The 20,607-nt window shown below is 48.3% G+C and overlaps 1 protein-coding gene across 1 annotated transcript in view; it reads left to right on the forward strand.

The window, feature by feature from the left end:
* Window positions 1-20,607, forward strand: part of Dhx35 (DEAH-box helicase 35) — a 64,904-nt gene that overhangs the window by 33,345 nt on the left and 10,952 nt on the right. The window contains exons 11-19 of the mRNA XM_051143701.1: window positions 1,334-1,492; window positions 3,063-3,273; window positions 6,786-6,910; window positions 8,720-8,774; window positions 12,011-12,106; window positions 13,684-13,778; window positions 14,252-14,329; window positions 15,843-15,972; window positions 18,685-18,766. Of these exons, the coding sequence (XP_050999658.1) occupies window positions 1,334-1,492; window positions 3,063-3,273; window positions 6,786-6,910; window positions 8,720-8,774; window positions 12,011-12,106; window positions 13,684-13,778; window positions 14,252-14,329; window positions 15,843-15,972; window positions 18,685-18,766 (1,031 nt within the window). The remainder of the gene's footprint in view (window positions 1-1,333; window positions 1,493-3,062; window positions 3,274-6,785; window positions 6,911-8,719; window positions 8,775-12,010; window positions 12,107-13,683; window positions 13,779-14,251; window positions 14,330-15,842; window positions 15,973-18,684; window positions 18,767-20,607) is intronic.

Genomic DNA, 20,607 nt, shown 5'->3' on the forward strand with positions numbered 1-20,607 from the left:
CCTTGGAATGGGAGTTAAAGATGGTTGTGAGCTGCTATGTGGATGCTGGGAATTGAACCCAGGTCCTCTGGAAGAGCAGCCAACCCCTTGTGTCATGTTTAATCATATTTTGTAGTTGCTAAGTTACATAAAAATTTGCTGGTTTGATATCAACCACCTGCGATCTAGATTGCTAGGGGTCATTAGCTCATCCCTATTCTGCTGTACGAGGTTAGTTGCAGTTTTTTTAATTTAAATTTTATTTTATGTGTATGTGTGTGAGTCTTTGTGGATGTATATGTACCTTGTGGGTGTATGTGCCCATGGAGGCCAGAAAAGGGCGTCAGATCTATTGGAAGTTGAGTTACAGATGATTGTGATCTGCCTGTGCCAGGAACTGAACCAGGTCCTTTGAAAGAGCAGCTAGTGTTCTTAACTCTGAGCCATTTCTCTTGCCTTGATATTTTAACTGTATTAGCTGATTTCAGAATAAATTAGTTCCGTGTCAAATGGGCTGTCTTATTTGCTGCATTGGATGTTGCCCTGGGTACATTGTGCTTCGTGCATGTGCAATCCCATCCTGTGGGCAAATGTAGGGCGTCATTTCCCAGGTGGCCTAAAGTTAGGAGTGGGTCCTTTACTTGTGACATCTTTCCAGTTCATTCTGCAGGTCACCAGTGACCAGTAGTGGAAACAACTGACTAAGCCAGAGTACTGTCTTAAGGTCGTACTGCTGCTCAGAACTACCCCCAGCCTTAGTCTTTCCTACTGCCAAACGTTCCCACAGTTAATAATCTCTCCTCAGGAAAGCTTTCGGTGGTTTCATGGGCCACAGCTTGTCCATATGCACACCGTGCTCAGCATGTCCATACACATGGGATGCTGTTTGCACCAGGCCGTAAAAGCTGTGTAAGAATAGTCATTATGCATACGGTGTATATCTTTGTGCAGCGAGTGCAGGGGCCTCTGTGGAGGCCTGAAGAGGGTGTTGGCTCCCCCAGAGCTGGAGTTAAAGGTAGAGTAAGCTGCCTGACCTGGGTGACGGGAACCAGACTCCAGTCCACTGTAAGAGCAGTACCTGCTCTTTACCACTGAGCCACCTCACCAGTTCCTCATGGTGTGTATTTATGGAAACTCTTCTATTAACTACAGATGGCTTAATTTTACTAATTAGTTGTACAGAGTTTACTCCTTTGATACTGTTACTTGGTAGCATGTGACTAAATGTCATCCTGAGTGGGACATGGCAGTACACAGCTCCTGAAGGTGACCACAGTGAAAGCCCCTGTTCCAGCATCTGTTCTTTCAGTAGGATAGCATGACCAGCTTCTTTGCTTTCTGGTTCCGTGTTTAGGAAGAAGTAGAAACTGTCGTGTCCATGTTGATTGAGCAGGCTCGGGCGCTTGCCCGCACCGGGATGAAGAAACACCTCCGTGTTCTCCCGATGTATGCAGGACTGCCTTCTTTTGAGCAAATGAAGGTGTTTGACAGGGTGTCACACAGCGTGAGAAAGGTGAGACGTCTAGTGATCAGTGGTGCCTGCAGCCATTTGTAGTCACATTGGCTCCCCTTTGTACTGCAAAATTGTTGTTTTGGTATGTATTTGTGTGTGTGTGTGTGTGTGTGTGTGTGTGTGTGTGTGTGCGCGCGTGCGTTTGTGCGTGCATTCATGTGTGTAAGCGTAGGCATATGCCACAGTGTGCATGTGGAGGTCAGAGGACACCCTGCTTGAAATGGCATCTCTCTTTGCTGCCGTGTCTGCCAGCCTAGCTGGCCCACAAATACTGGGGGTTCTTCTAACTCTGCCTCCTTTCACTGTAGGAGTTGTGGGATTACAGACACATGCTATCCCTACCTGCCCAGTCATTTGTGAACTGCGTCGGCCGGCCAGTCTGCAGGCCTGGGTTCCACTTGCAAAGTTGCTGTGTGCCTTGTCCTAAGTTACTTACCTTCAGGTCTCAGATTTCCTAGCTGTAAAACATGCATAATTAAACATTTTTATTACATTTATTTATGTGGAGTTTGGGGCAGGGCACATACGTGCCATATGCACATGTGGAGGTCTGAGTGTCCTTATGGGAGTCAGTTCTTTCTTTGCACCATGTGGGTCTCAGGGACTGAACTCAGGACCTTAGGTTTGACAACAGACACCCTTACCCATTGAGCCTCTCACCTGCCTCAGCAATAGCTTTTAGAAAGCTGTATAGTATAAAATTGTAACCCTCTACCATATAAAAATAGATTTTAAAAAATTCATTTTTATTTTATGTGCATTGGTGTTTTGTTTGCATGTGTGTCTGTGTAAGCTGCCATGTGGGTGCTGGGAATTGAATTCAGGTCCTTTGGAAGAGCAGTCAGTGCTCTTAACCGCTAAGCCTTGTCTCCAGCCCAAAAAATAGAAAGATTTTCATAAAATGATTTTATCAAATGTAAAGTGCTTGAAAGAGTTGTGTGTGTTTTAAATGCATATCCCCAGCTCTGTCAGACTCAGCAGAGGCGGCTGGCTCATGGCAGCCAGAGACTGCTGCCACTACCTGGGCCCCCTTTGTCCCCCGGCTCCTTGTACAGTGGCTTTGTTGGTAGCATCTGCTTCCTCTGTGGCATTTCTCTCTGGTCTGTAGGGTTGGCTAGTTCCTGTCAGTAGGTCTCAGCTCACGTTCATCCTTCAGGGATGTTTCCTCTGGGTAGCCAGTGTGGAGGGGACACTTTGTTATAATGTATAATGTGTAATATGTAATTTGTAACATATAATGACACAGCATACACTATTATCTATAGGCCAGGCTGTGCTTTTTCCTGGTACTGGTTGCTCTCTGAAGTTATTTGCTTGTTGGAAAAACAGACATTATATCTCTCTGTTTGTATCCCCCTCGGCAACCCTGGGGAGGCATGGCTATACTGTGTTCATGGGGAAGCCATTCTCAGGGGATTCAGGAAGCTTTGTAAGGTTATAGAATCGGAACATTCCCACCCAGGGTCCTGCCTCTTGCTTGGCAGCATGGCGTTTGAAATGTCAATATGTCTTTAGGGCCTTTAAACTTATTTAAAGTGGAAAGACCCAACCAGCTTTATCTTTTCCGTAGGTGATCGTGGCCACCAATGTGGCAGAGACTTCCATCACCATCAGTGGCATTGTGTATGTGATTGACTGTGGCTTTATGAAGCTTCGCGCCTACAACCCCAGGACGGCCATTGAATGCTTGGTGGTGGTACCCGTGTCTCAGGCATCAGCCAACCAGAGGGCAGGACGTGGTGGGCGCAACCGCTCCGGAAAGTGTTACCGCCTTTATACAGGTGTGTATGGTGTTTCTTAGCAATTTTGGATTTTCTTAGAGTAGTCTAGGCTTTGGATCATAGAGAGTTAGTTTTCACTCATGGCGGAGTTCACCATCAAATCCAGCTCTCCCTCCCAGGCCTCCCACTGATTCCTTCCTTCTTTGCGAGGACTCCCCAGCTGGCTCAGTGAACCAGCCCCTGCCTGCCACCTCTGTTCTAGCCTAGTGTTGGGCCTCATGCCAGACCCCTGAGCACAGGCTTGTGCATCAAGCACTGTCTTTCTTACTTTGTGCTTACTGTGCTGTGCTCTTATCCTAGACCCCTGAGCCCAGTGACATCTCTCATCAGATCCCTGTGGAGATTCACTCTGGATCACACGCCAGAATGAAATTCTGGTAGACAGCCCGAGCCCTTAATGAGCTTTCCCCTTAGCCTGTGGACACTGAGAAACACAGATACCATGATGCTCCAGAGCTGCCATTACCCTGTGTCTCTGTTGTTGGGAATGGTACCAAAACCCCACCCCCACTCTCATCCCCACTCATGTGCCTTTCTAGTGCACAGATGGAATTTCCAACTCATTAATTCCCTCCTCTATCCAGTATCCACCTACAGTTGCTTAAGAATTGAGGACTTAGCACTATCCCTTTCTGTTCCTGTTACTACACACACACATGCATATACATGCATACATACATACATACATACATACATACATACCCCTCCTCTCTCTCTTTTCCTCTGTGGGTTCTGGAACTCTGGACCTCCCCACTCTTGAACTTCACCTCTAGCCTCCTTTCTTTTAGCGTGTCATCAGGGCCTGGGGATCCAGAGCTCAGTGAGCCATGGGCTGTGGCTACATTGAGGGTTGTATGGCAGAAGAGGCAGACCAAGGATCAGATCATGGTGTGATAAAGGGCTGTAGGGGAAAGAGGGGGTCACTGACGCAGAGAGGGTGCATTCTCACCTGCTGGGAGCAGAGAGTACTTCACAGCCCAGGCAGTGTGTGACCCCGATCATATTGGCAGCCTGGACTGTCAAAGTGGGGTGCGTGGGGCATCGAGACTGGTTTCAGGGCACTAGGGAGAGGATGGCATGGCTGCGTAATAGTCCATTATGTCATGTGCACTGTCTTCCTGGTCATCGTTTACACTGTTTATCTTGGCTCTAGAGATTGATGCTGGATGTAAGTATATGGGTGGACTCGGGACATGCAGAGAAACCTTTAACTCTATGAGGAATTGCAGAATTGTAATTGTAGAGTAATTGTGTGTCTAACTTTTTAAGGAACTCAAGTTAGTTTTATTTATTTATTTCTGAGGCAGGGTTTCTCTTTAGCCCAGGCTGGCTACAGACTCAGAGATCTCCCTACCTTTGCCTCACAAGTGCTGGACTTAAAGACATGCACCACCATTTCCAACAACTCCAGTTTTATTTATTTATTTATTTTTGTTTTTTTGAGACAGGATTTCTCTGTGTAGCCTTGGCTGCCCTAGACTAACTTTGTCGACCAGCCTGGCCTTGAATTCACAGCGATCTGCCTGCCTCTGCCTCCCGAGTGTTGGGATTAAAGGTGTGCACCACCACCGCCTGGTTATGTGTTTTGCCTGCATCTGTGTCTGTGTACCACATGTGTGCCTGGTACTTGGGGAGGTCAGAAGAGGGCTTTGTATGTCCTGGAGTAGGAATTACAGATGATTATGACCCACTGTGTAGGTGCCTGAGAACTGAACCTGGATCCTCCGCACAAACAGGCAGCGCCCTTCACCACTGCGGCATCTCTGCAGCTCCAACTCAAATTATTTTCAAAGTGGAAATGGGCGTGTCTCACATGTCAAAGAAGTCGTGTGAAAGGACATTAGCTAAAGCTGGACAGATGGATTTGGGAGAAAGGCCACCGAGTCCTCAGGCCTAGCTGCTTTAGCATGGGTGTGGTTGGGGAGGGCCAGGGACAGTAACCAGTGTGTTAGTGCCTAGTGTTCAGGTTCTTCCCTCATGCTTTCAGCATGTGCCGCTGATTGGTTAGTTTCCAGACCCTTCGGAGACTTTGTCTCAGCTCCTCTGCTCTCCCTTCTACTCCACCCAGGTCTCAGTTGTGCTATGTTCTTAGCCACACCCACTGCTTCCCATCCGGGCACTCATCCTTCGGAGGCCTTGGGCTTGTCTGTCTCTGCCCAGCAGATCCTCCTGCTGCTGTTGGCGGCTCCTGAGAACCTTCCCCCCAGTCTCTGCTCTCCTCCTTCCTGAGCCTCTGGTCGTTCATGGCAGGAGCATATGTCCCTGTTAGGCCTGTTTTCTGGTCTTGATCCAGGTCCTTCCTCCTTCTAAAGGTCCCTCGGGGCCTTGCCTGTGGCTTCTGCAGCCCCTGTCCTGTGCCCCAGGCTCTAGGGGCCTTGGTGGCTCTGTGTACCATCACATGTTCATCTCTCCAGCATCAGCATCTGCTTCCCGAAGCATCTTCTCAGTGGGGCCAGCCTCTCAGCGAGTAACTTGTTGCTGTCTTGGCCAGTGGTGTGGGCTTGGGGAATGTGGTTGTCCTGGTAACAGTACTGTAGCCACAATGTTCTTAAAACTAAACAACTTCCGTTCCTGCTGTTGTCTGCCACTTAGAACCTTCCAGCTAGACATGCGTTTGGCAGTTTACGTCCCACAGTCCAGAATATTGGTCATGTTTTCTCAGGGAAAGACTTCCTATTGGTAGCAGTGTCTCTCCAGGGGACTGTACTGTAGTTCATTTTCCTCTCTGGCTAACTGAAGCTTTCTGATCTAAGTGGAGGCCAGGCAGGCGACGTGTGTCTGTACAGTGTTGGCTTAGTTGAGAGGATTTGGCATGTTTAAGCCATAGGCTTTCTGAATAAACACAAGAAGGGATTTCATGCCTTCCTTTCTCCCCACCCTTTGGTCTCGTTTTAAGAAGTCCTCCTCTTACTCCCTATCCTCCCCTTCCACCCCCATCTCTGTGCCTTGGGGTGCTGTCTCCTGTTTGAGGTCACCTTTTGTTCCCATGGGACATGCAAGTACAGGACTCTGGGTGTGATCTGCATTTGGCTCCTTGATTTAAAAGCTGAGTTTGAAAAAAATAAAAATAAAAATTAAAAAAAATAAAAGCTGAGTTTGTACAAATTTTGCTCTTTGTAATTAGGTCCTTTGTCAGATTCTGGGGACAGATTTGGTGATTTATTTTTACTTTGTTCTTTGCTTATTTGTGTTGCTGCTCTTGCGTTCTTGAGGTACTCTGCCCCTAGGTACCTGGGCATGACAGCTGCTTTTGTTTAGTATTTCACTGACAAAGGCATCTGAAAAGCAGCACTCTGAAGCATAGGAGCGTGCTTTTGTAGAGGGGTATTGTTCAGCTCTCTTTATTTTTGAAGTAGAGTGGTCCTTCCTAAATATAAAAACAACTTGGTATCACAATCTTGTGCTCCCAGTTCCAGAAATCCCACAGCTCTCGTTCAAGGTAGAGAAGGAGACTGCCCTGTCATGGGTGCTTCTGGTGCCACGTTTGATCCATTTCTGATTTCTTTCCTTAGAGGAAGCCTTCGACCAGTTACCCCAGTCCACCGTCCCAGAGATGCAGCGCAGCAATTTGGCCCCCGTCATCCTGCAGCTGAAAGCCCTAGGGATCGACAATGTCCTCAGGTTCCACTTCATGTCTGTAAGTCCTGCTTCTGGCCGAGGAGCTTATGGGGTGTGGTGTGAGGGCGCTTGGCATGCCGTCTTTTTTCTTCCTCACTCAGCTAGAACATCATATGCCAATTTGGTCCTCTGCAGGGTGTGGGCAAACTGGCATCCAGGAGATCTAGAATTATTTTTCCTCTCTAGCTCCTGCCCTTCCTACTGGGGTAGAGACAAGTAAGTGGGTAGCTTGACCATTGCTCAGAGAGACAAGGGAAGGGGCCTCCACCCCATTCCCCATGTGTGAGGCATCACCAGACCCAGAGGGTAGGGAGCCCGGGCAGAGTCTGTGAATGGGCCTGGCTGTAGAGTGCCAAGGTTGAGGGAGCTCAAGGCTTTGGGAGGGACTCTGTGGTTCATGGTATCGCTGATGATTTCCTAAGGCAAGGTGTAAGAGTGGAATCATTGGGCTTCTGTAGGCTGCTGATGCATGGCTGCCTGACTAGGGTCTCCGCAGCAGCCTGTGAGGCCTGGCCTGGGTGCTCTGGTCACACCCATCATTCCTTCAGGTAGACAGATGGAGTGGTCGGCGAGTCGGAAGGATGTTAGGCCATCCTTTTTGTTGTTTCTCATATGGTAGATTTTTTTTTTTTTGAAAGGTTATTTAGGTGTTAATGTTTGTTAGTAATTTCCATGAGTCTGTTGTTGAACAGTCAAGTATGACTTCACTGTAACATCGTATTTTCGGCAAACATACATGTTTTTGTATGTGTCATCTGCCCAGTTATAGAAGAGTTGATTTCTTTGTGGAGTATGGAAGTAGTGGAATATTGTGAAGGGATCCCAAGTGCTTACCCTGGAGCTTCTGTGAGTATGAGACAGAGCAGGAGAGCACAGAACAGGACCGCGTGCCCACAGGAACCCAGATGTGCTAGCGCGGTACTCTGCTGTGCTCTTTCTCACCTCCATCTCCAGACTCTTATGCTCCGCACTGAGCCTGTGCCTGCCTTGCTTCTCTGAAGAACACAGTGGTAGCTGAGAGAAGCGTGGTTCACCAGCTGTGTGACTTGCTTACAGTGATGCCTCGGCTCCCCTGTGTGGAGCCAATCGGGTGTGGGTCCCACACTGTAAAGTCTGTATAGTCAGCCACCAGATCTTTTAACGATTTGACTTTGTTTTTTGGCAAACAACAGCCAAAAGCAAGGCCTCAGCTTAGCCTCTGACCCTGCCATCAAGTGCTAGGGAAGCCTTGTTCAAATGTCCTTTTCTGGTACCTTTCTCACGGGGGTGGGGGGCGGGGGAGGAGGTGGGGGGGGAGGGCGGAAGGCAGCGCAGTCTGGAAAGGTGCTCATGTTGGCTGGCTAGCTAGGAACCGAGTCCCTAGAAAGGTTGATGTCTGGCACACAGTGTGCTCAGTGAGGATTTTAGAGGGCAGGAAAGAAGTGTCAGAGCCCTGGTTGAAGGGCACAGTGTGAGCCTTGTGGCCCTTTGCAGTGTCAGCGTTCTCTGTATTTTCAGCAACTTAAACATGTTTCTAGCTCGCCATTGGCAAGACCTGGGCAGCAGAAGTTAGTTCTTCCTCTGCCTATGCAGGAGAAGGCCGAGAGGAGCTTAGGCAAGAGAGGGGATAGTTTAAAATAGGGGGCTGTTCCTGCTGATGGGGTGAGGGGAGGGCAGCTGGAGAAGCACTTCCAAGGATGCTACAGAGATGTGAGGCATGGTTCAAGGTACCAGCAGTATGGAGACTGGGCAGATGTGGCGTGATAGAGGGACAGTGAGCCAGAGTGGCCACATGTTTCCGTTCCTTTTCAAGGACACTGATTTAGGAGGACTTCCATGTGTTTTACAGCCCCCGCCAGCACAGTCGATGGTCCAAGCCTTGGAGTTACTCTATGCTCTCGGAGGTATGCCCATTTCTCATGTGTTCTCCTATATGGTACTAGGTAGCTGGATTCATATTAGGATTCTTAAGAGTCTTTAGGAATGGGATTGGTCCTCCTGATGTGTATAACCTCTTTACTGAAATAGAAATTAGACAAAAGTAGCTCATGGCCCTGTCAACTCTTAGAAGGGAAAACATTTATTGGGGCTGCTTATAGTTCAGAGGTTTAGGCCATCCTCATCATGGCGAGAAGCATTGTGGCATGCAGGCAGACGTGGTGCTGGAGAGGCAGCTGAGAGTTCTGCACCTGGATCTGCAGGCAGCAGGAAGAGTCAGTGAGCCCCTGAGCCTGGCTTGAGCTTCTGTCCCCAGTGACACACTTTCTCCATCAATGGCACACCTGCTAATAGTGCCACTCTATGGGCCTGTAGGGGCCATTTTCATTCAAACCACCACATGGCAAATATGATGATTTATAAAGTATGGCAAAGCCGTGGATGGCCACCACCAGGGCCACACTTCCACGAGACACCCAGAGACTGGCAGATCTCTACACACGCCAGTGCCTTGCCCTCAGACCCCTTTCTCTTTCCTAGCCCCATTTGGAAATCCCATTCATTTCATTACCGAGATCCCCATGGGAACTGGGCAGTTAGCAGCCTGGGGTATTATTTGGGCAAGGGCACTCTGTGCAGTGAGGAAACCCTGTTGTTCATTTGGAAACACAGTATGTATCTTAAGTTAGAGAAATGGCGCTGGCTCACAGGGTACCATCTCTTCTGTGAGTGGTGCCTTCTTGGGAGGGTCTGTGAGTGGGGTATTGAGTTTGTCAGTAAGTTTTAGTGGAGGCTTTGCCCTGAGATTTTCTCTTGTTATTTTAAAAATAGTTTTATTGAGGCATACATCGTATACCGTACAGGTCATTTCCTTATAACATACTGTTCAAGGGCTTCTGTTGTCGCGGGGTTGTGCTGTCTTTAGTACAATCTAATTTTAGAATATTCTCCTCATTCTGAAAACAAATGTGTGTATTTTCGTGTTCACTCTCCATTTCTGTCCTCGTTGGCCCCATGCAACCACTAACCTGTTGTCGCTATGGCTTTGCCTAGTTTAAACATTGCTTATAAATAGAACCTTAGGTTGTCTCTGGTGATCGGCTTCTTGCACTTAGCTCTTCCCAAGTTATCCGTGTATTGCTGTAGCAAATATCAGTGGAACATTTATTTTAATTAATTAATTTAATTAAATATTCTAGTGTATAGATGTGCCACGTAGTGATGATTTTCTATTCATTAGATGGTGGGTGTTATAAATTGTTTCTTTTTGGTTAGTATGCATATGCTGCCATGAACGTTAGTATGTAGGTTTTTGATGGCTATTTGCCTACCACTTTCTCTACAGTTGTTATTGTCCGTTTGTTAAAAATCACAGCTGACCTCGTCGATATGAAGTGGTATCTGGTAGTTTTTTGATTTTTCATGTCTCTTGATGACTTGATGATATTAAAAACCTTTCTGCTTGTTTCAAGTCAGTTTACAAGACTAGTGTCTCTAGTCCCTCTGTATCTATGGATGGGACTTTCTTTCCAGGACTCCTCCCTTCAGGTACCAACAATCTAGGGATGCTCAAGTCCTGTGTAAAATGGTGCAGTGTTTGCACACCACCAACTTCCCATACACTTTAAACTATCTCTAGGTTGCTGTACCTATCCCAGTGTAAATACCACGTCATTGCTTATTCTACTGTCTTGTTTAGGGAACCATGACAGTCGAAGAGTCTGTGTGGTTGTCCAGACAGTTGGTTTTCTCAAATATTTCACACGTAATTGGTTGAATCTAAGGGTATGCAGTCCATAGACGTGGAGATTGTATAGTGTTCATCATTGTGTCAGTTCAGCTTGCTTACTGGTGTCTGCTGTTTTTTTACTATTGAGCTGGATCTGATACAGATCCCCTGTGTGATCGTAAATACTCCATTTACTTGGAGGTGTGGCGCGCAGTTCCCAGTTTTGACTGTGTTGCTTGCTTTCCTGGGCTTTGTGCTTTTGTCCTTTCCTCTAAGGACACACTGCCGTGGGGATGGGGTCCTAGTTCAGTGGTGGAATGTGGGCGTGGTCTGTTTGAGATCTTGAGTGCAGCTCCTCGTATCCACGCACTAGCCAGACAACCAGAGGGAAACAGCGTCGCTGACCTCTGCTTACATTTTACTTGCAGGTTTTATTCCAAGTCTTAGCTCTTGTACTTAAGTCTGTAGTCTGTTCTGATGTGTGTGTGTGTGTGTGTGTGTGTGTGTGTCTGTCTGTCTGTCTGTCTGTCTGTCTGTCCTGTTAGGGTTTTGTCCTCAGCTCTCAGCGTATGACAGGGCTGTGTGAACTGGGGAGCAGGGAATGCTAATTGTGTGTCATCTGTCCTCTGCAAGGGTTATTCTGAAAGTCAAACAACGGCAGATTCTGTCCTCACCAATATAAACACTCTGGAGAGTGTTGGGGAATTCCTGGTTTCAAAAAAGACAATTATATTGGAAAGGAAAGGACAGGACTTTTCTGGCTCATCCCAAGCTTTTGGAGAACATATTTTGATTGGTGAATGGTCATCTGTATCTTGGGGTTCTTGGGAATCCTGTGCCTGATGGTGAGGATTGGTAGAGAGGCCTATGGGAAGGGCTGGAGTGGGTGGGGGTGGAGGGGGCGCAGCGTGGTGGAAAGATGGAGTCGTCTATACTTAAAGGGACAGAGGGTAAAGCCCAGAGTTCAGATTCTGGGTGTCCAGCCCTGTGATTGCTCGTGTGGTGTGAGCATGCTGGGTTTTGAGACGCTACTTGGAATATTTCGGCCTTTCAGGTCCTAGCGATGGAGTAATCTCCAGAAGGTGAGAACGCGGAGGCCCGAGTTGTGATAAATGGGGAGAGTAGTGAGGAAGCGATGGTCAGCCGCAACAGTTGCTGCTGGAGGTGGACAGAGGCCGTGTCTGTGCTTTCAGCTGTCAGACCCCACAGAGGGCGGCTTCTGTGGAGCACCATCCTGTGTGAGGAGAGAGGGAGCAGGGGGCAGTGCAGGCTGCTCTTCCACTGAAGTCCTTGAATCGAGTTCCTTCGAAGCAGCAGCTTTCAAAACTGGTGTTGAGTTCAGTGTGACTGCCTCCTCTTCTCATGGACTGGCCCTTGTGTCAGGCTTAGGAGCAGAGTCATCTCTTACTCCCCCAGCCGCTGCTCATCCCAGCAGGGGCACACGCCTTCTGATGTCTTCTGTTCTGCCGGCAGGTCTGGACAAAGACTGTCGCCTAACTGAGCCACTTGGCATGAGAATCGCAGAGTTCCCTCTGAACCCCATGTTTGCCAAGATGCTGCTGGAATCAGGTGGGTGGAGCCTGACAACCCCTTTTGACTTTATTTTGGTTTCCAAAGACCATGTTTCTCCGAATTCTGTGCACCAAGGGAAGACAGACCAATTGTGGTTTAAAAAGTAGCAACAGCAATAAGGTGTTTTTAAATTTGACTAATGATGAAACATGGATGTTTACAAGACATGGCATGATGTTCAGTACTTGTATCGTAGAAAGCTTCGGTGGAGGTAATTAGTACATCTGTTAAGTATGGACTTCCTTTTAGCAGTTGGAACTGTGCATCATAAAGTGGTTACCATAGTGCAGTTACCTGCAAATCACTCCTGCAGGCTGAGCCTGTATCCCTGAAGCAATATCTCCCATCTTTATCGCTCACCCTCCCACCAGCCTCTAGCAGCTTCTTTGTGCTCTGTTCCTGTGTGTTACTAAACTGCACAGTGTGTGCGGGAGCTTGGCCTACTTCACTTGCCTAACACACTGCACTACTATCCGCATTGTCTTGGACCACAGGCCTGACCCTTTAAAGATTAGCTAGTAAGTACCCCACTATACATGCCATGCTGTCTCTGTCCATTCCACTGCTGATGGGCATTAGGCTACTTCTGCAGTAGACACCAGAGTGTGGGGTCCATTCCACATACCAGTTCAATTTTTTTTGGGTGTATTCAGAAGCAAGGTTGCTGGATCATGTGGCCATTCTGTTTTAGGTTTCCGGAGAAGGTCCATGTATTTTCCAAAATGGCTGTCTGAGAAATCACCACCCCGTGTGCCAATGTGGCGGTGTGGCTTTGCATTCTGAAGCATCATTCAGAGTTCTAGTTTCTCTGCAGATTTTTGTGAGGATGTGAGTTAGGACAAGGTCTCTTTCTTTAGTTAACCAACATCTTGACACTACAGGATCCCCTGGGTAAGGTGCTGTTAATATTTTATGCGTTTGTCTAACTGTCATATCAAGTGGCAGTTTATGAAGACATGTGTCAGAGCCAGCATGGTGCAAGTTAGCTGTGAGGGCCCCACCTTCCCCGAGAAACAGATTCCGAATGCGGCAAGAGCAGAATCCACTGTGCTTGAGGATCGAGCAGTGGGGAGCCAGGCAGGAGTGCATTTGCTTCGTCTAGTGTCCTGCTTGACGAGCTGTTGCAGAGTCTGTTCACAAGACCCAGAAGCTCAGGATGCTGTCCCAGTCACCCTAAGCCACAGGGTGGCCACCCCACAGATGGGCTGGGAGTGGAAGGACAGTGGGCGGAGCATAGCCCTACGTCTCTCTTTTTCCCCTCTGTGCTTTTACCTGGACTCCAGCTGTCCACACAGAGGGCAGGGAGCCAGCTTGCCGCTCACCTGCCCTTGTGACAGGCCAGTGTGGTCTTACCCTGGTGGACATCAAGAGCCCCCAGCCTTAGCGCTGTAGGCTAATTCTCAGCAGGGACACATGGGGCCATCCATGACACTAATGGTAAGCAATTGTATTCTGGGGACTTGAATCAAGAACTATAAGGTACAACCTGCACAAGGAAAGCACTGGGAAGTGCCCGCCACTCCTGCTGCTGTGCTGTCAGCTTGCAAACATGCCTTTCGCCTTTTATGCTCTAGGAAACTTCGGCTGCTCTCACGAGGCCCTGAGCATCGCCGCCATGATGCAGATCCAGAATGTCTTCGTGTTTCCCTCAAACCAGAAGTCTCAGGCGGTGAGTCTAGTGTCCCCCCCCACCCCCCTTCCCCCCGATTCTGGTCAGAACTTGCTTCAGAACTGCTGCAGATGGTTGTTTAAAAGAGCCTGGCTTGCAGTTGAGCGAGTATGCCGTGTACTATGGGGGAGTGTTTCACGAGCATGGTTATGTATACCTTCCTGTGCACTGTGGAGGTAGGGCCTGTCACCCACAGCCAAGTGTGGATAAAGTTCTAAAGTCAATGCGTCTATGTCTTTGCCATCTGTATTGTATCTGTATCTCCTCAGCCCCAGGAAACAAGTGGCATTGTTGGATCTTTGTCACAGGAAGAATTCGAGGATGGGGTCTGAAGGGAGCTTAGGAGGAGGTGGTGAATAGCATATGGTTTAGGACCTGGGAAGTCAAGCTGTCAGGTCTCCTCGAATATCCCATGTCCCCAGCACAAGAGGCTCATGGGAGTCAGCTTCTAAATGGAACCTTGTCCTTTACAGACTCGAGTGCACCGGAAATTTGCTGTGGAGGAGGGTGACCATCTCACCATGCTCAATGTGTATGAAGCATTTATCAAAGTAAGCACAGGCACATGTGGGGACCTCTGCACCTCCCACCCACTCTCAGAAGTTAGTTCACAAGCACCTGGCCAACAGACCCCTCTGCTTTCAGATGAGGTAGCTTTCCAGCCTCCCACTGGAGACAGCAGTCTCCTATTGCTGGAAAGGCTAAAGGGATGTTTCCTTCTGTGTCTAGAATGCACTATACTTGAGGTTGGATGACAGCTCCACTTCCCAGTGTCCCACATCCGCTGTGCATGGAAGGAAAGGCAATATTGAATGGCAAGTCCTGCCAGAGTGACCGAGAGCCACTGTTGTGTGTGCTGAGTCTTCAGAGTCCTCCCAGGTTCCGTGAGAACATGAGGCTCAGTGAGGCTCACAGGCTCCTCCTGGGGAGTGTGGGCAGTGCTAGTTCCTAGTACTCTGTGGGACCAAGAGCAACTAATAGAACTCAAAATTCTCACTTAAGTTAAACAGGATGTAAAGCTCTTAAGAAGTAATACAAAGGGAAGGGAATGATACTTCATATTTTCAGTAACAACACATTTTTAAAAAGAAAAATACCAAAGTCTTGTTTTACCAGAGGTTTGAGGATGATTACTCAATAAATGAGATACAGATTAAGTCAGTTAAAAGTCAGGATACAGGTATAGTGCTCCATCACCAGGATGCAGTGTTCCATCACCAAGATGGAGCGCCACACAGAAAGATGCCAGGATACAGGTTCAGTGCTCCATCCCCAGGATACAGTGTTCCATCCCCAGGATACAGTGGTCCATCCGCAGGATACAGTGCTCCATCACCAGATACAATGTTCCATCACCAGGATGGAGCTTTACACAAAAAGATGCATCACATCTATAGATCCTTATTGTATTAGTCTCTGGTTGCCTTGTGGAAAATTCCGTGTGAATTACATTTTTAAAACGTTACTAAACTGGGCGTGGCAGCGCACACCTTTAATCCCAGCACTTGGGAGGCAGAGGCAAGTGGATCGCTGTGAGTTCTAGGCCAACCTGGTCTACAAAGTGAGTCCAGGACAGTCAAGGCTACACAGAGAAACCCTGTCTTGAAAAACAAACAAACAAACAAACAAACAAATACATGTTACTAGGTTAAAATTTTTATTTGAAAATCTTTCCTCCTCAGTTTAAAATGTACTTTTAGAGGTATATTCCTTCTTCAAAATCTTAACACATGACATAATGATTGGACTCAAGAAAACAGAAAATTAAGCATCGTTGGTAGAAAAACAAATTCTACTTTGAGGGCAGATTGAGATTTGAAAATGATTTCTGCACATACTCCATTGCTTCCCATAGTTTAATAAAATGAGAGGGAAACTCAACAGACTTACCAAGAGTCATGGGGAGCTGACGTGAGGGGCCATGGAGTCACAGGCAGATTGATTTAGAGATAGGTCTCATCAAACCAGCAGGTGGGGTAAGAGAAAGGAGCCCTGTTAGCCTATTGCCTGGGTCGTGGATGGGTCTGACCTGGCGAATGTCTCCCCTGTGTGGCCTTTCTGCAGCACAACAAGAGCTCCCAGTGGTGTCAAGAGCATTTCCTGAATTACAAAGGCCTTGTCAGAGCTGCCACTGTGAGAGAACAGTTGAAAAAGCTCCTTGTCAAGTTCCAGGTGCCCAAGATGTCCAGCGAAGGTGGGTGTGGCCTTCCCCTGCCTGTGGCCTCCCTCTTTCTGTTCTGCCCCGTTGCATTCTTCAAGTTCTTATGCTGGGCTGAGCTGCGGACACATTCAGTGGTGAGCGTAAGGCTGGTGTCTTCCTGGGTAGAGCCCTTTATGTTTGCGTGGGCTGTTGCTCCCTCCCCCAGATTTCTGAAGCTTACGGAGATGCCTAAGAATTTAAGCTTCCACATCATTGCGCATGGAACTAATATAATGACGGCTGTTACAGAAAATGTATCTTTTATTTTGTTGGGGGTTGGGGCGTGGCGGCAGTGTCTTATGCAGCTGAGGATGACCTTGAACTTCTGTTCCTCTTGCCTCTGAGTGCTAGGTGTGTGTGTGTGTGTGTGTGTGTGTGTGTGTGTGTGTGTGTGTGTGTGTGTGTGTGTGTGTGTTGAGCAGGCACACAGAGTTGAGTCTTTTCTTCTACATGTACTGAGCTCAGGTGCTAAGGCTTGCCTGTGAGGACCTTTACTTGCTGAGCCATCTTGACAGCCCCGAGAAATTACTTGTAAGTGGATGATGTTCATAGGTATTACATGAAAATCACATTTTCTTCTCAGATGGAAGTGTTATTAAAGCAGAGGCCATGTGTTTAGCTTAGGCATTCACCACGGCCAAGGCAGAACACCACCGTGCCAGATGGTCTCGCTTGTGGCCGTGGCTGGGGTGGCCGTGGCTGGGGTGGCCGTTTGTAGAGTCCACAGTAGTTTGCACCCAGTCAGGGTCTCGGCATTCTCTTTATCTCCTACTGTATGAGGTGTGGTTGATGGTGTCCTTAGTTTACAGAGGAGCCAGGAGGTCGTGGGGGGAGTCACATGACCTTTGGGATGACACAGCTTGTAGCCAGCAGAGCCAGAGACCCGGAGCCAGCTTCTAGGGAGTGGCATACTGAGTTCATTCAGCAGCGTTGGCATTTCCCACAGCATCTGCTGGGCTGGGCAGCGTTCTGAGAACGCCGAGTGTTCATTCACATCGCGCCCTCAGCCCACTGGGAGAGGTGTGCCGCTTTTATCCCGTGTACAGAAGGAAAGTAACGCGTAGGCTAAAGGTGGCCTGTTAGAGTCAGGACCCAGAAAGTTCTGACTCATTTTGCTTTCATACTAACAAGTGTTTGAAAAATGACAAAAAAACTTGGTTCTCTCAGAGCCCAGTGTGGTGAGGAGGCTTCATGGAGACAGACTGTAATGCTAGGCTATAGGGCTGTTTAGAAGTGACCCTTTACAAGTGATCATGGACAACAGTGGCTCGTAGTAGGAATAAATGTAGGAAAGGAGAAATCTAGCAGGGCTTTCCCAGAGTGCCGTGTGTGTCATGGGCAGAAACAAGGACACTTACAGGGCTTTGAGCTAGAGATCATCTGCCCAGGGTCCTGTCGCCTGGCAGATAAGTGACAGCCTTAGGCCTACATCTGTGTGTCTTGTGTCAGTATCACTCGCTGCCCAGGGGAAGGGGTATGTTGAATTAGAAGTTTTCCTAATAAGAGGAATGGAATGCGGAGGAATGGGGTTTTATGAAGCTGAGTTTTGAGGGTCACAAACCATTACAACATGAGTTTTTACCCTTTATGAAGTAACCCCTAAGGACAAAGCATATTGGATACAGGATTCTGACCAGCTGGAGAGAGGGGCTGCATCTGTGTGGGGGGTGGGCAGAATGCAGGCTTAAGGCTTAGCAGCTCTGCTGGGGTTACCTGCAAATACATACACACCAGGGAGTTTAGAGAGGAGTGAAATGTAATTTTAGCTGTAAAGCAATTAAAAACTAAGCTTATTATTAAATGACTTTATTGAGCCTTTTTGGTAGGTGAACAAAGGATTAGAATAAAATTAGAATTAGAACAAAAGATTAGAATAAAATTCACCAAGGAGAAATAAAAATGCACCAGTAGTAATTAAATTTATAAAAATAAAAGAATGTAGCTCCCTTTTGGCCAAAAGCTGCTGGAAAGAATTCACTAACATGATTTATTTATATATTGCTGAGAGTCCTGTAAGGCTACCAACTGTAGCACTGTCCTTCATCGGCGCTAAGGTGGGGCTCCATTGCTGTTTCATGTATCACCAGAAAAGAACGGCTGTCACTGTAACTGTGTCTTGACTTGCATGAGTTGAAATGGCTTAGAAGTGGTAAATTGGGGGTGTCTTCAGCCATTAAAACGTGGTTATCCCCTGCATGGTAGTTTTAGAATTCCTCTCATGGCTGTGAGCTAGCGCATGGGGATGCAGGCGTGTTTGCTGTAGTAATAGAATATGGCAGTTAACAAGGACAGAATGTTTGGAAGTGGTGGGCAGTTGCCAACTGCCTGACCACCACAGACAGGGCAGTGCGCTTTTGCAGTTTGTGTCTTAGGGAAGGAAGGCGTTTCCACAGTGATCCAAGCTCACTGGCCATCTGTGGAACAGCTTCTTGCATCTAATGCTCTGTGGCCTGGGGTTGGAGAGGCCCTGGTTCCAGGGGCCTTGTCCTACCTTGTCCTTAGCTGCCGCTGGGGAAGTTGCCTCTTCAGACATGGGAGGCCCAAGGCTGAGGATGCTCAGGGGTGGTTTCAGGTGGCAGGAGCAGGGGGTGGGGTGGGTGGGGCAGGCTAGGCCTGGATCCTGTGCGTCACAGCCCGGGTCCCAGCATGTGGAACATGGGGTCAGAGTGCTGGGTCTCACCAGGCTTCTGTTGCTGCCTTGTGTAGGTGATCCAGATCCGGTCCTGAGGTGCATCGTGTCGGGATTCTTTGCAAATGCAGCACGGTTTCACTCCACCGGAGCATATAGGTAACAGGACCCCGAGGTCGGTGAAGGGGAGCAGAAAGCTGTAGTGTAGAAAAAAAGCAGGGAGCTCTCAGCTTACCTCGTGCCTCCTTCCAAACTGAGTGAGGCAATCAGCTTTTAGCAAATTTTCCTTGCTCTCTGGGAGATTCCTGATACTCAGCACATCTACAGACCTTAGGATGCCTTAGGATGACAGTCACAGACCTGCATCTCAGTGTGGGAGGGAGCATTACTAGAGATGTTTCTAGAGAAGCCACTTTCCCCAGGGGCTCATCGCACTCAGGGGTCATCTGGAGGCTGCAGACTGGCACATAGGCTTCCGTCTGTATGTCTTTGCTGGTCACAGTGCCTCCTGCCACAGCCTGTAGCCTGTGTCTTCCGGCACTGATGCCCACAGTAGCTTTTACTGTAAAAAGTACAGCATAGTTTAGTCTGCTTTTCTCCAGGCTAAATATTGAGGTTCTTGGAATTGTTCCTCTAAGTTGGTCTCTTCTGTTATTGTGGTCTTGTAACTTACGCACCCGTGTAAGGTGTAGCTGTCCTTGACACCCCATTTCCCAGGGTTGAACCGAGGGCCTGGCAGTGCTCTACCACTAGGCTTTACCTCCAGTCATGCTCATTTTCCTTTTTCTTCTTGAGGTCTTCTCACTATGGCTGGCCTGGAACTTGTGATCCTCCTGTTCCAGTCCTCCCACCCCCAGGAGTTGAGATTACAGGTCTGTGTCACCAGGACAGGCCACTCTTTTGTCTTTAGCAAGGGAGCAATTGAAAGGCTTTCTCTCTCCTGTCTCCTTTTCGGATCTCTTCCATGTATTATTTTGCTGTTAGGCCTCCCTCCCCTGCTGAGAAATGTTGCTGCTTGCTGTTTGAGGCCAGCTCAGAAATGACATTTTCCAGACACCACAGAACTCATTGGTCATTAAAAATAAGCTTTTTATTGGTTCTTTGTGAATTTCACATCATGCACCCCAATCCTCATCCCCTTGTACCACCCTTGCAGCCTCCCCCCAACAGCTGTTGTGTGTCACAGTGTGTCCCATAGTGTACTCCATTGTCCACACAGCTTTGCTTGCAGATGTTCATTGCGATGACTCATTGGTCTGGTATGGGGCCTCTGGCTTCTGCTACTCAATCAGTACTGGGACCTCACTGGGACTCCTCACGGCTATCCTGCTGTTGCCCTGTGTCATGGACATCCTCTTTTTGGGATCTGCATTCCAGCAGTTCACCAATGGGGTAGATGTTGGGGTGGGCCAATTGAAAGCCCTGGATCTGGACTTGAGAGGTAGCTGAGCTGCAGTCCCGCTCTCACATCCTCAGGGTTGCCTCATCAGCAGCCCCAGCAACCAGGACCAGCTCTACCGTGCTTCCCACGTGAGGTGCAGGACCCTCTCTCCGGAGTGTTGCAGCTGGTGAGGGACATGGCCAGTTCTTCCATTCTCATGACCAGTCCTCCCACCTGCCATAGATGGCCAGGGACAAGGGAGGGGAGGAGAGCCTCTTTCCCTCATCTGTGCCACCTCCCAGCATTTAAAAAAAAGGTGTGTGTGTGTGTGTGTGTGTGTGTTTATGCTTTGCCTGCACCATGTGTCCCTGGTGCTCATAGAGGCCAGAGGGTGTCAAATCCGCTGGGACTAGAGTTACATATGAATCCCCATGTGGTTGCTGGGAATCAAACCCAGGACCTCTGGAAGAGCAGCCAGTGCTCTTAACCTCTGAGCCATCTCTCCATCTCCCACTGAGTGTTTTTAATTTTGGCAGCCATATCTGCTTTATCTTCCTCTCTGTGGTGTACACTGTCCAGACCACATGCTGTAGTCAAGACTCCCTTGATGCTTTGGCCC

This window comes from Acomys russatus, chromosome 4 (assembly GCF_903995435.1).
Source record: "Acomys russatus chromosome 4, mAcoRus1.1, whole genome shotgun sequence".
Lineage (NCBI taxonomy): Eukaryota > Metazoa > Chordata > Mammalia > Rodentia > Muridae > Acomys > Acomys russatus.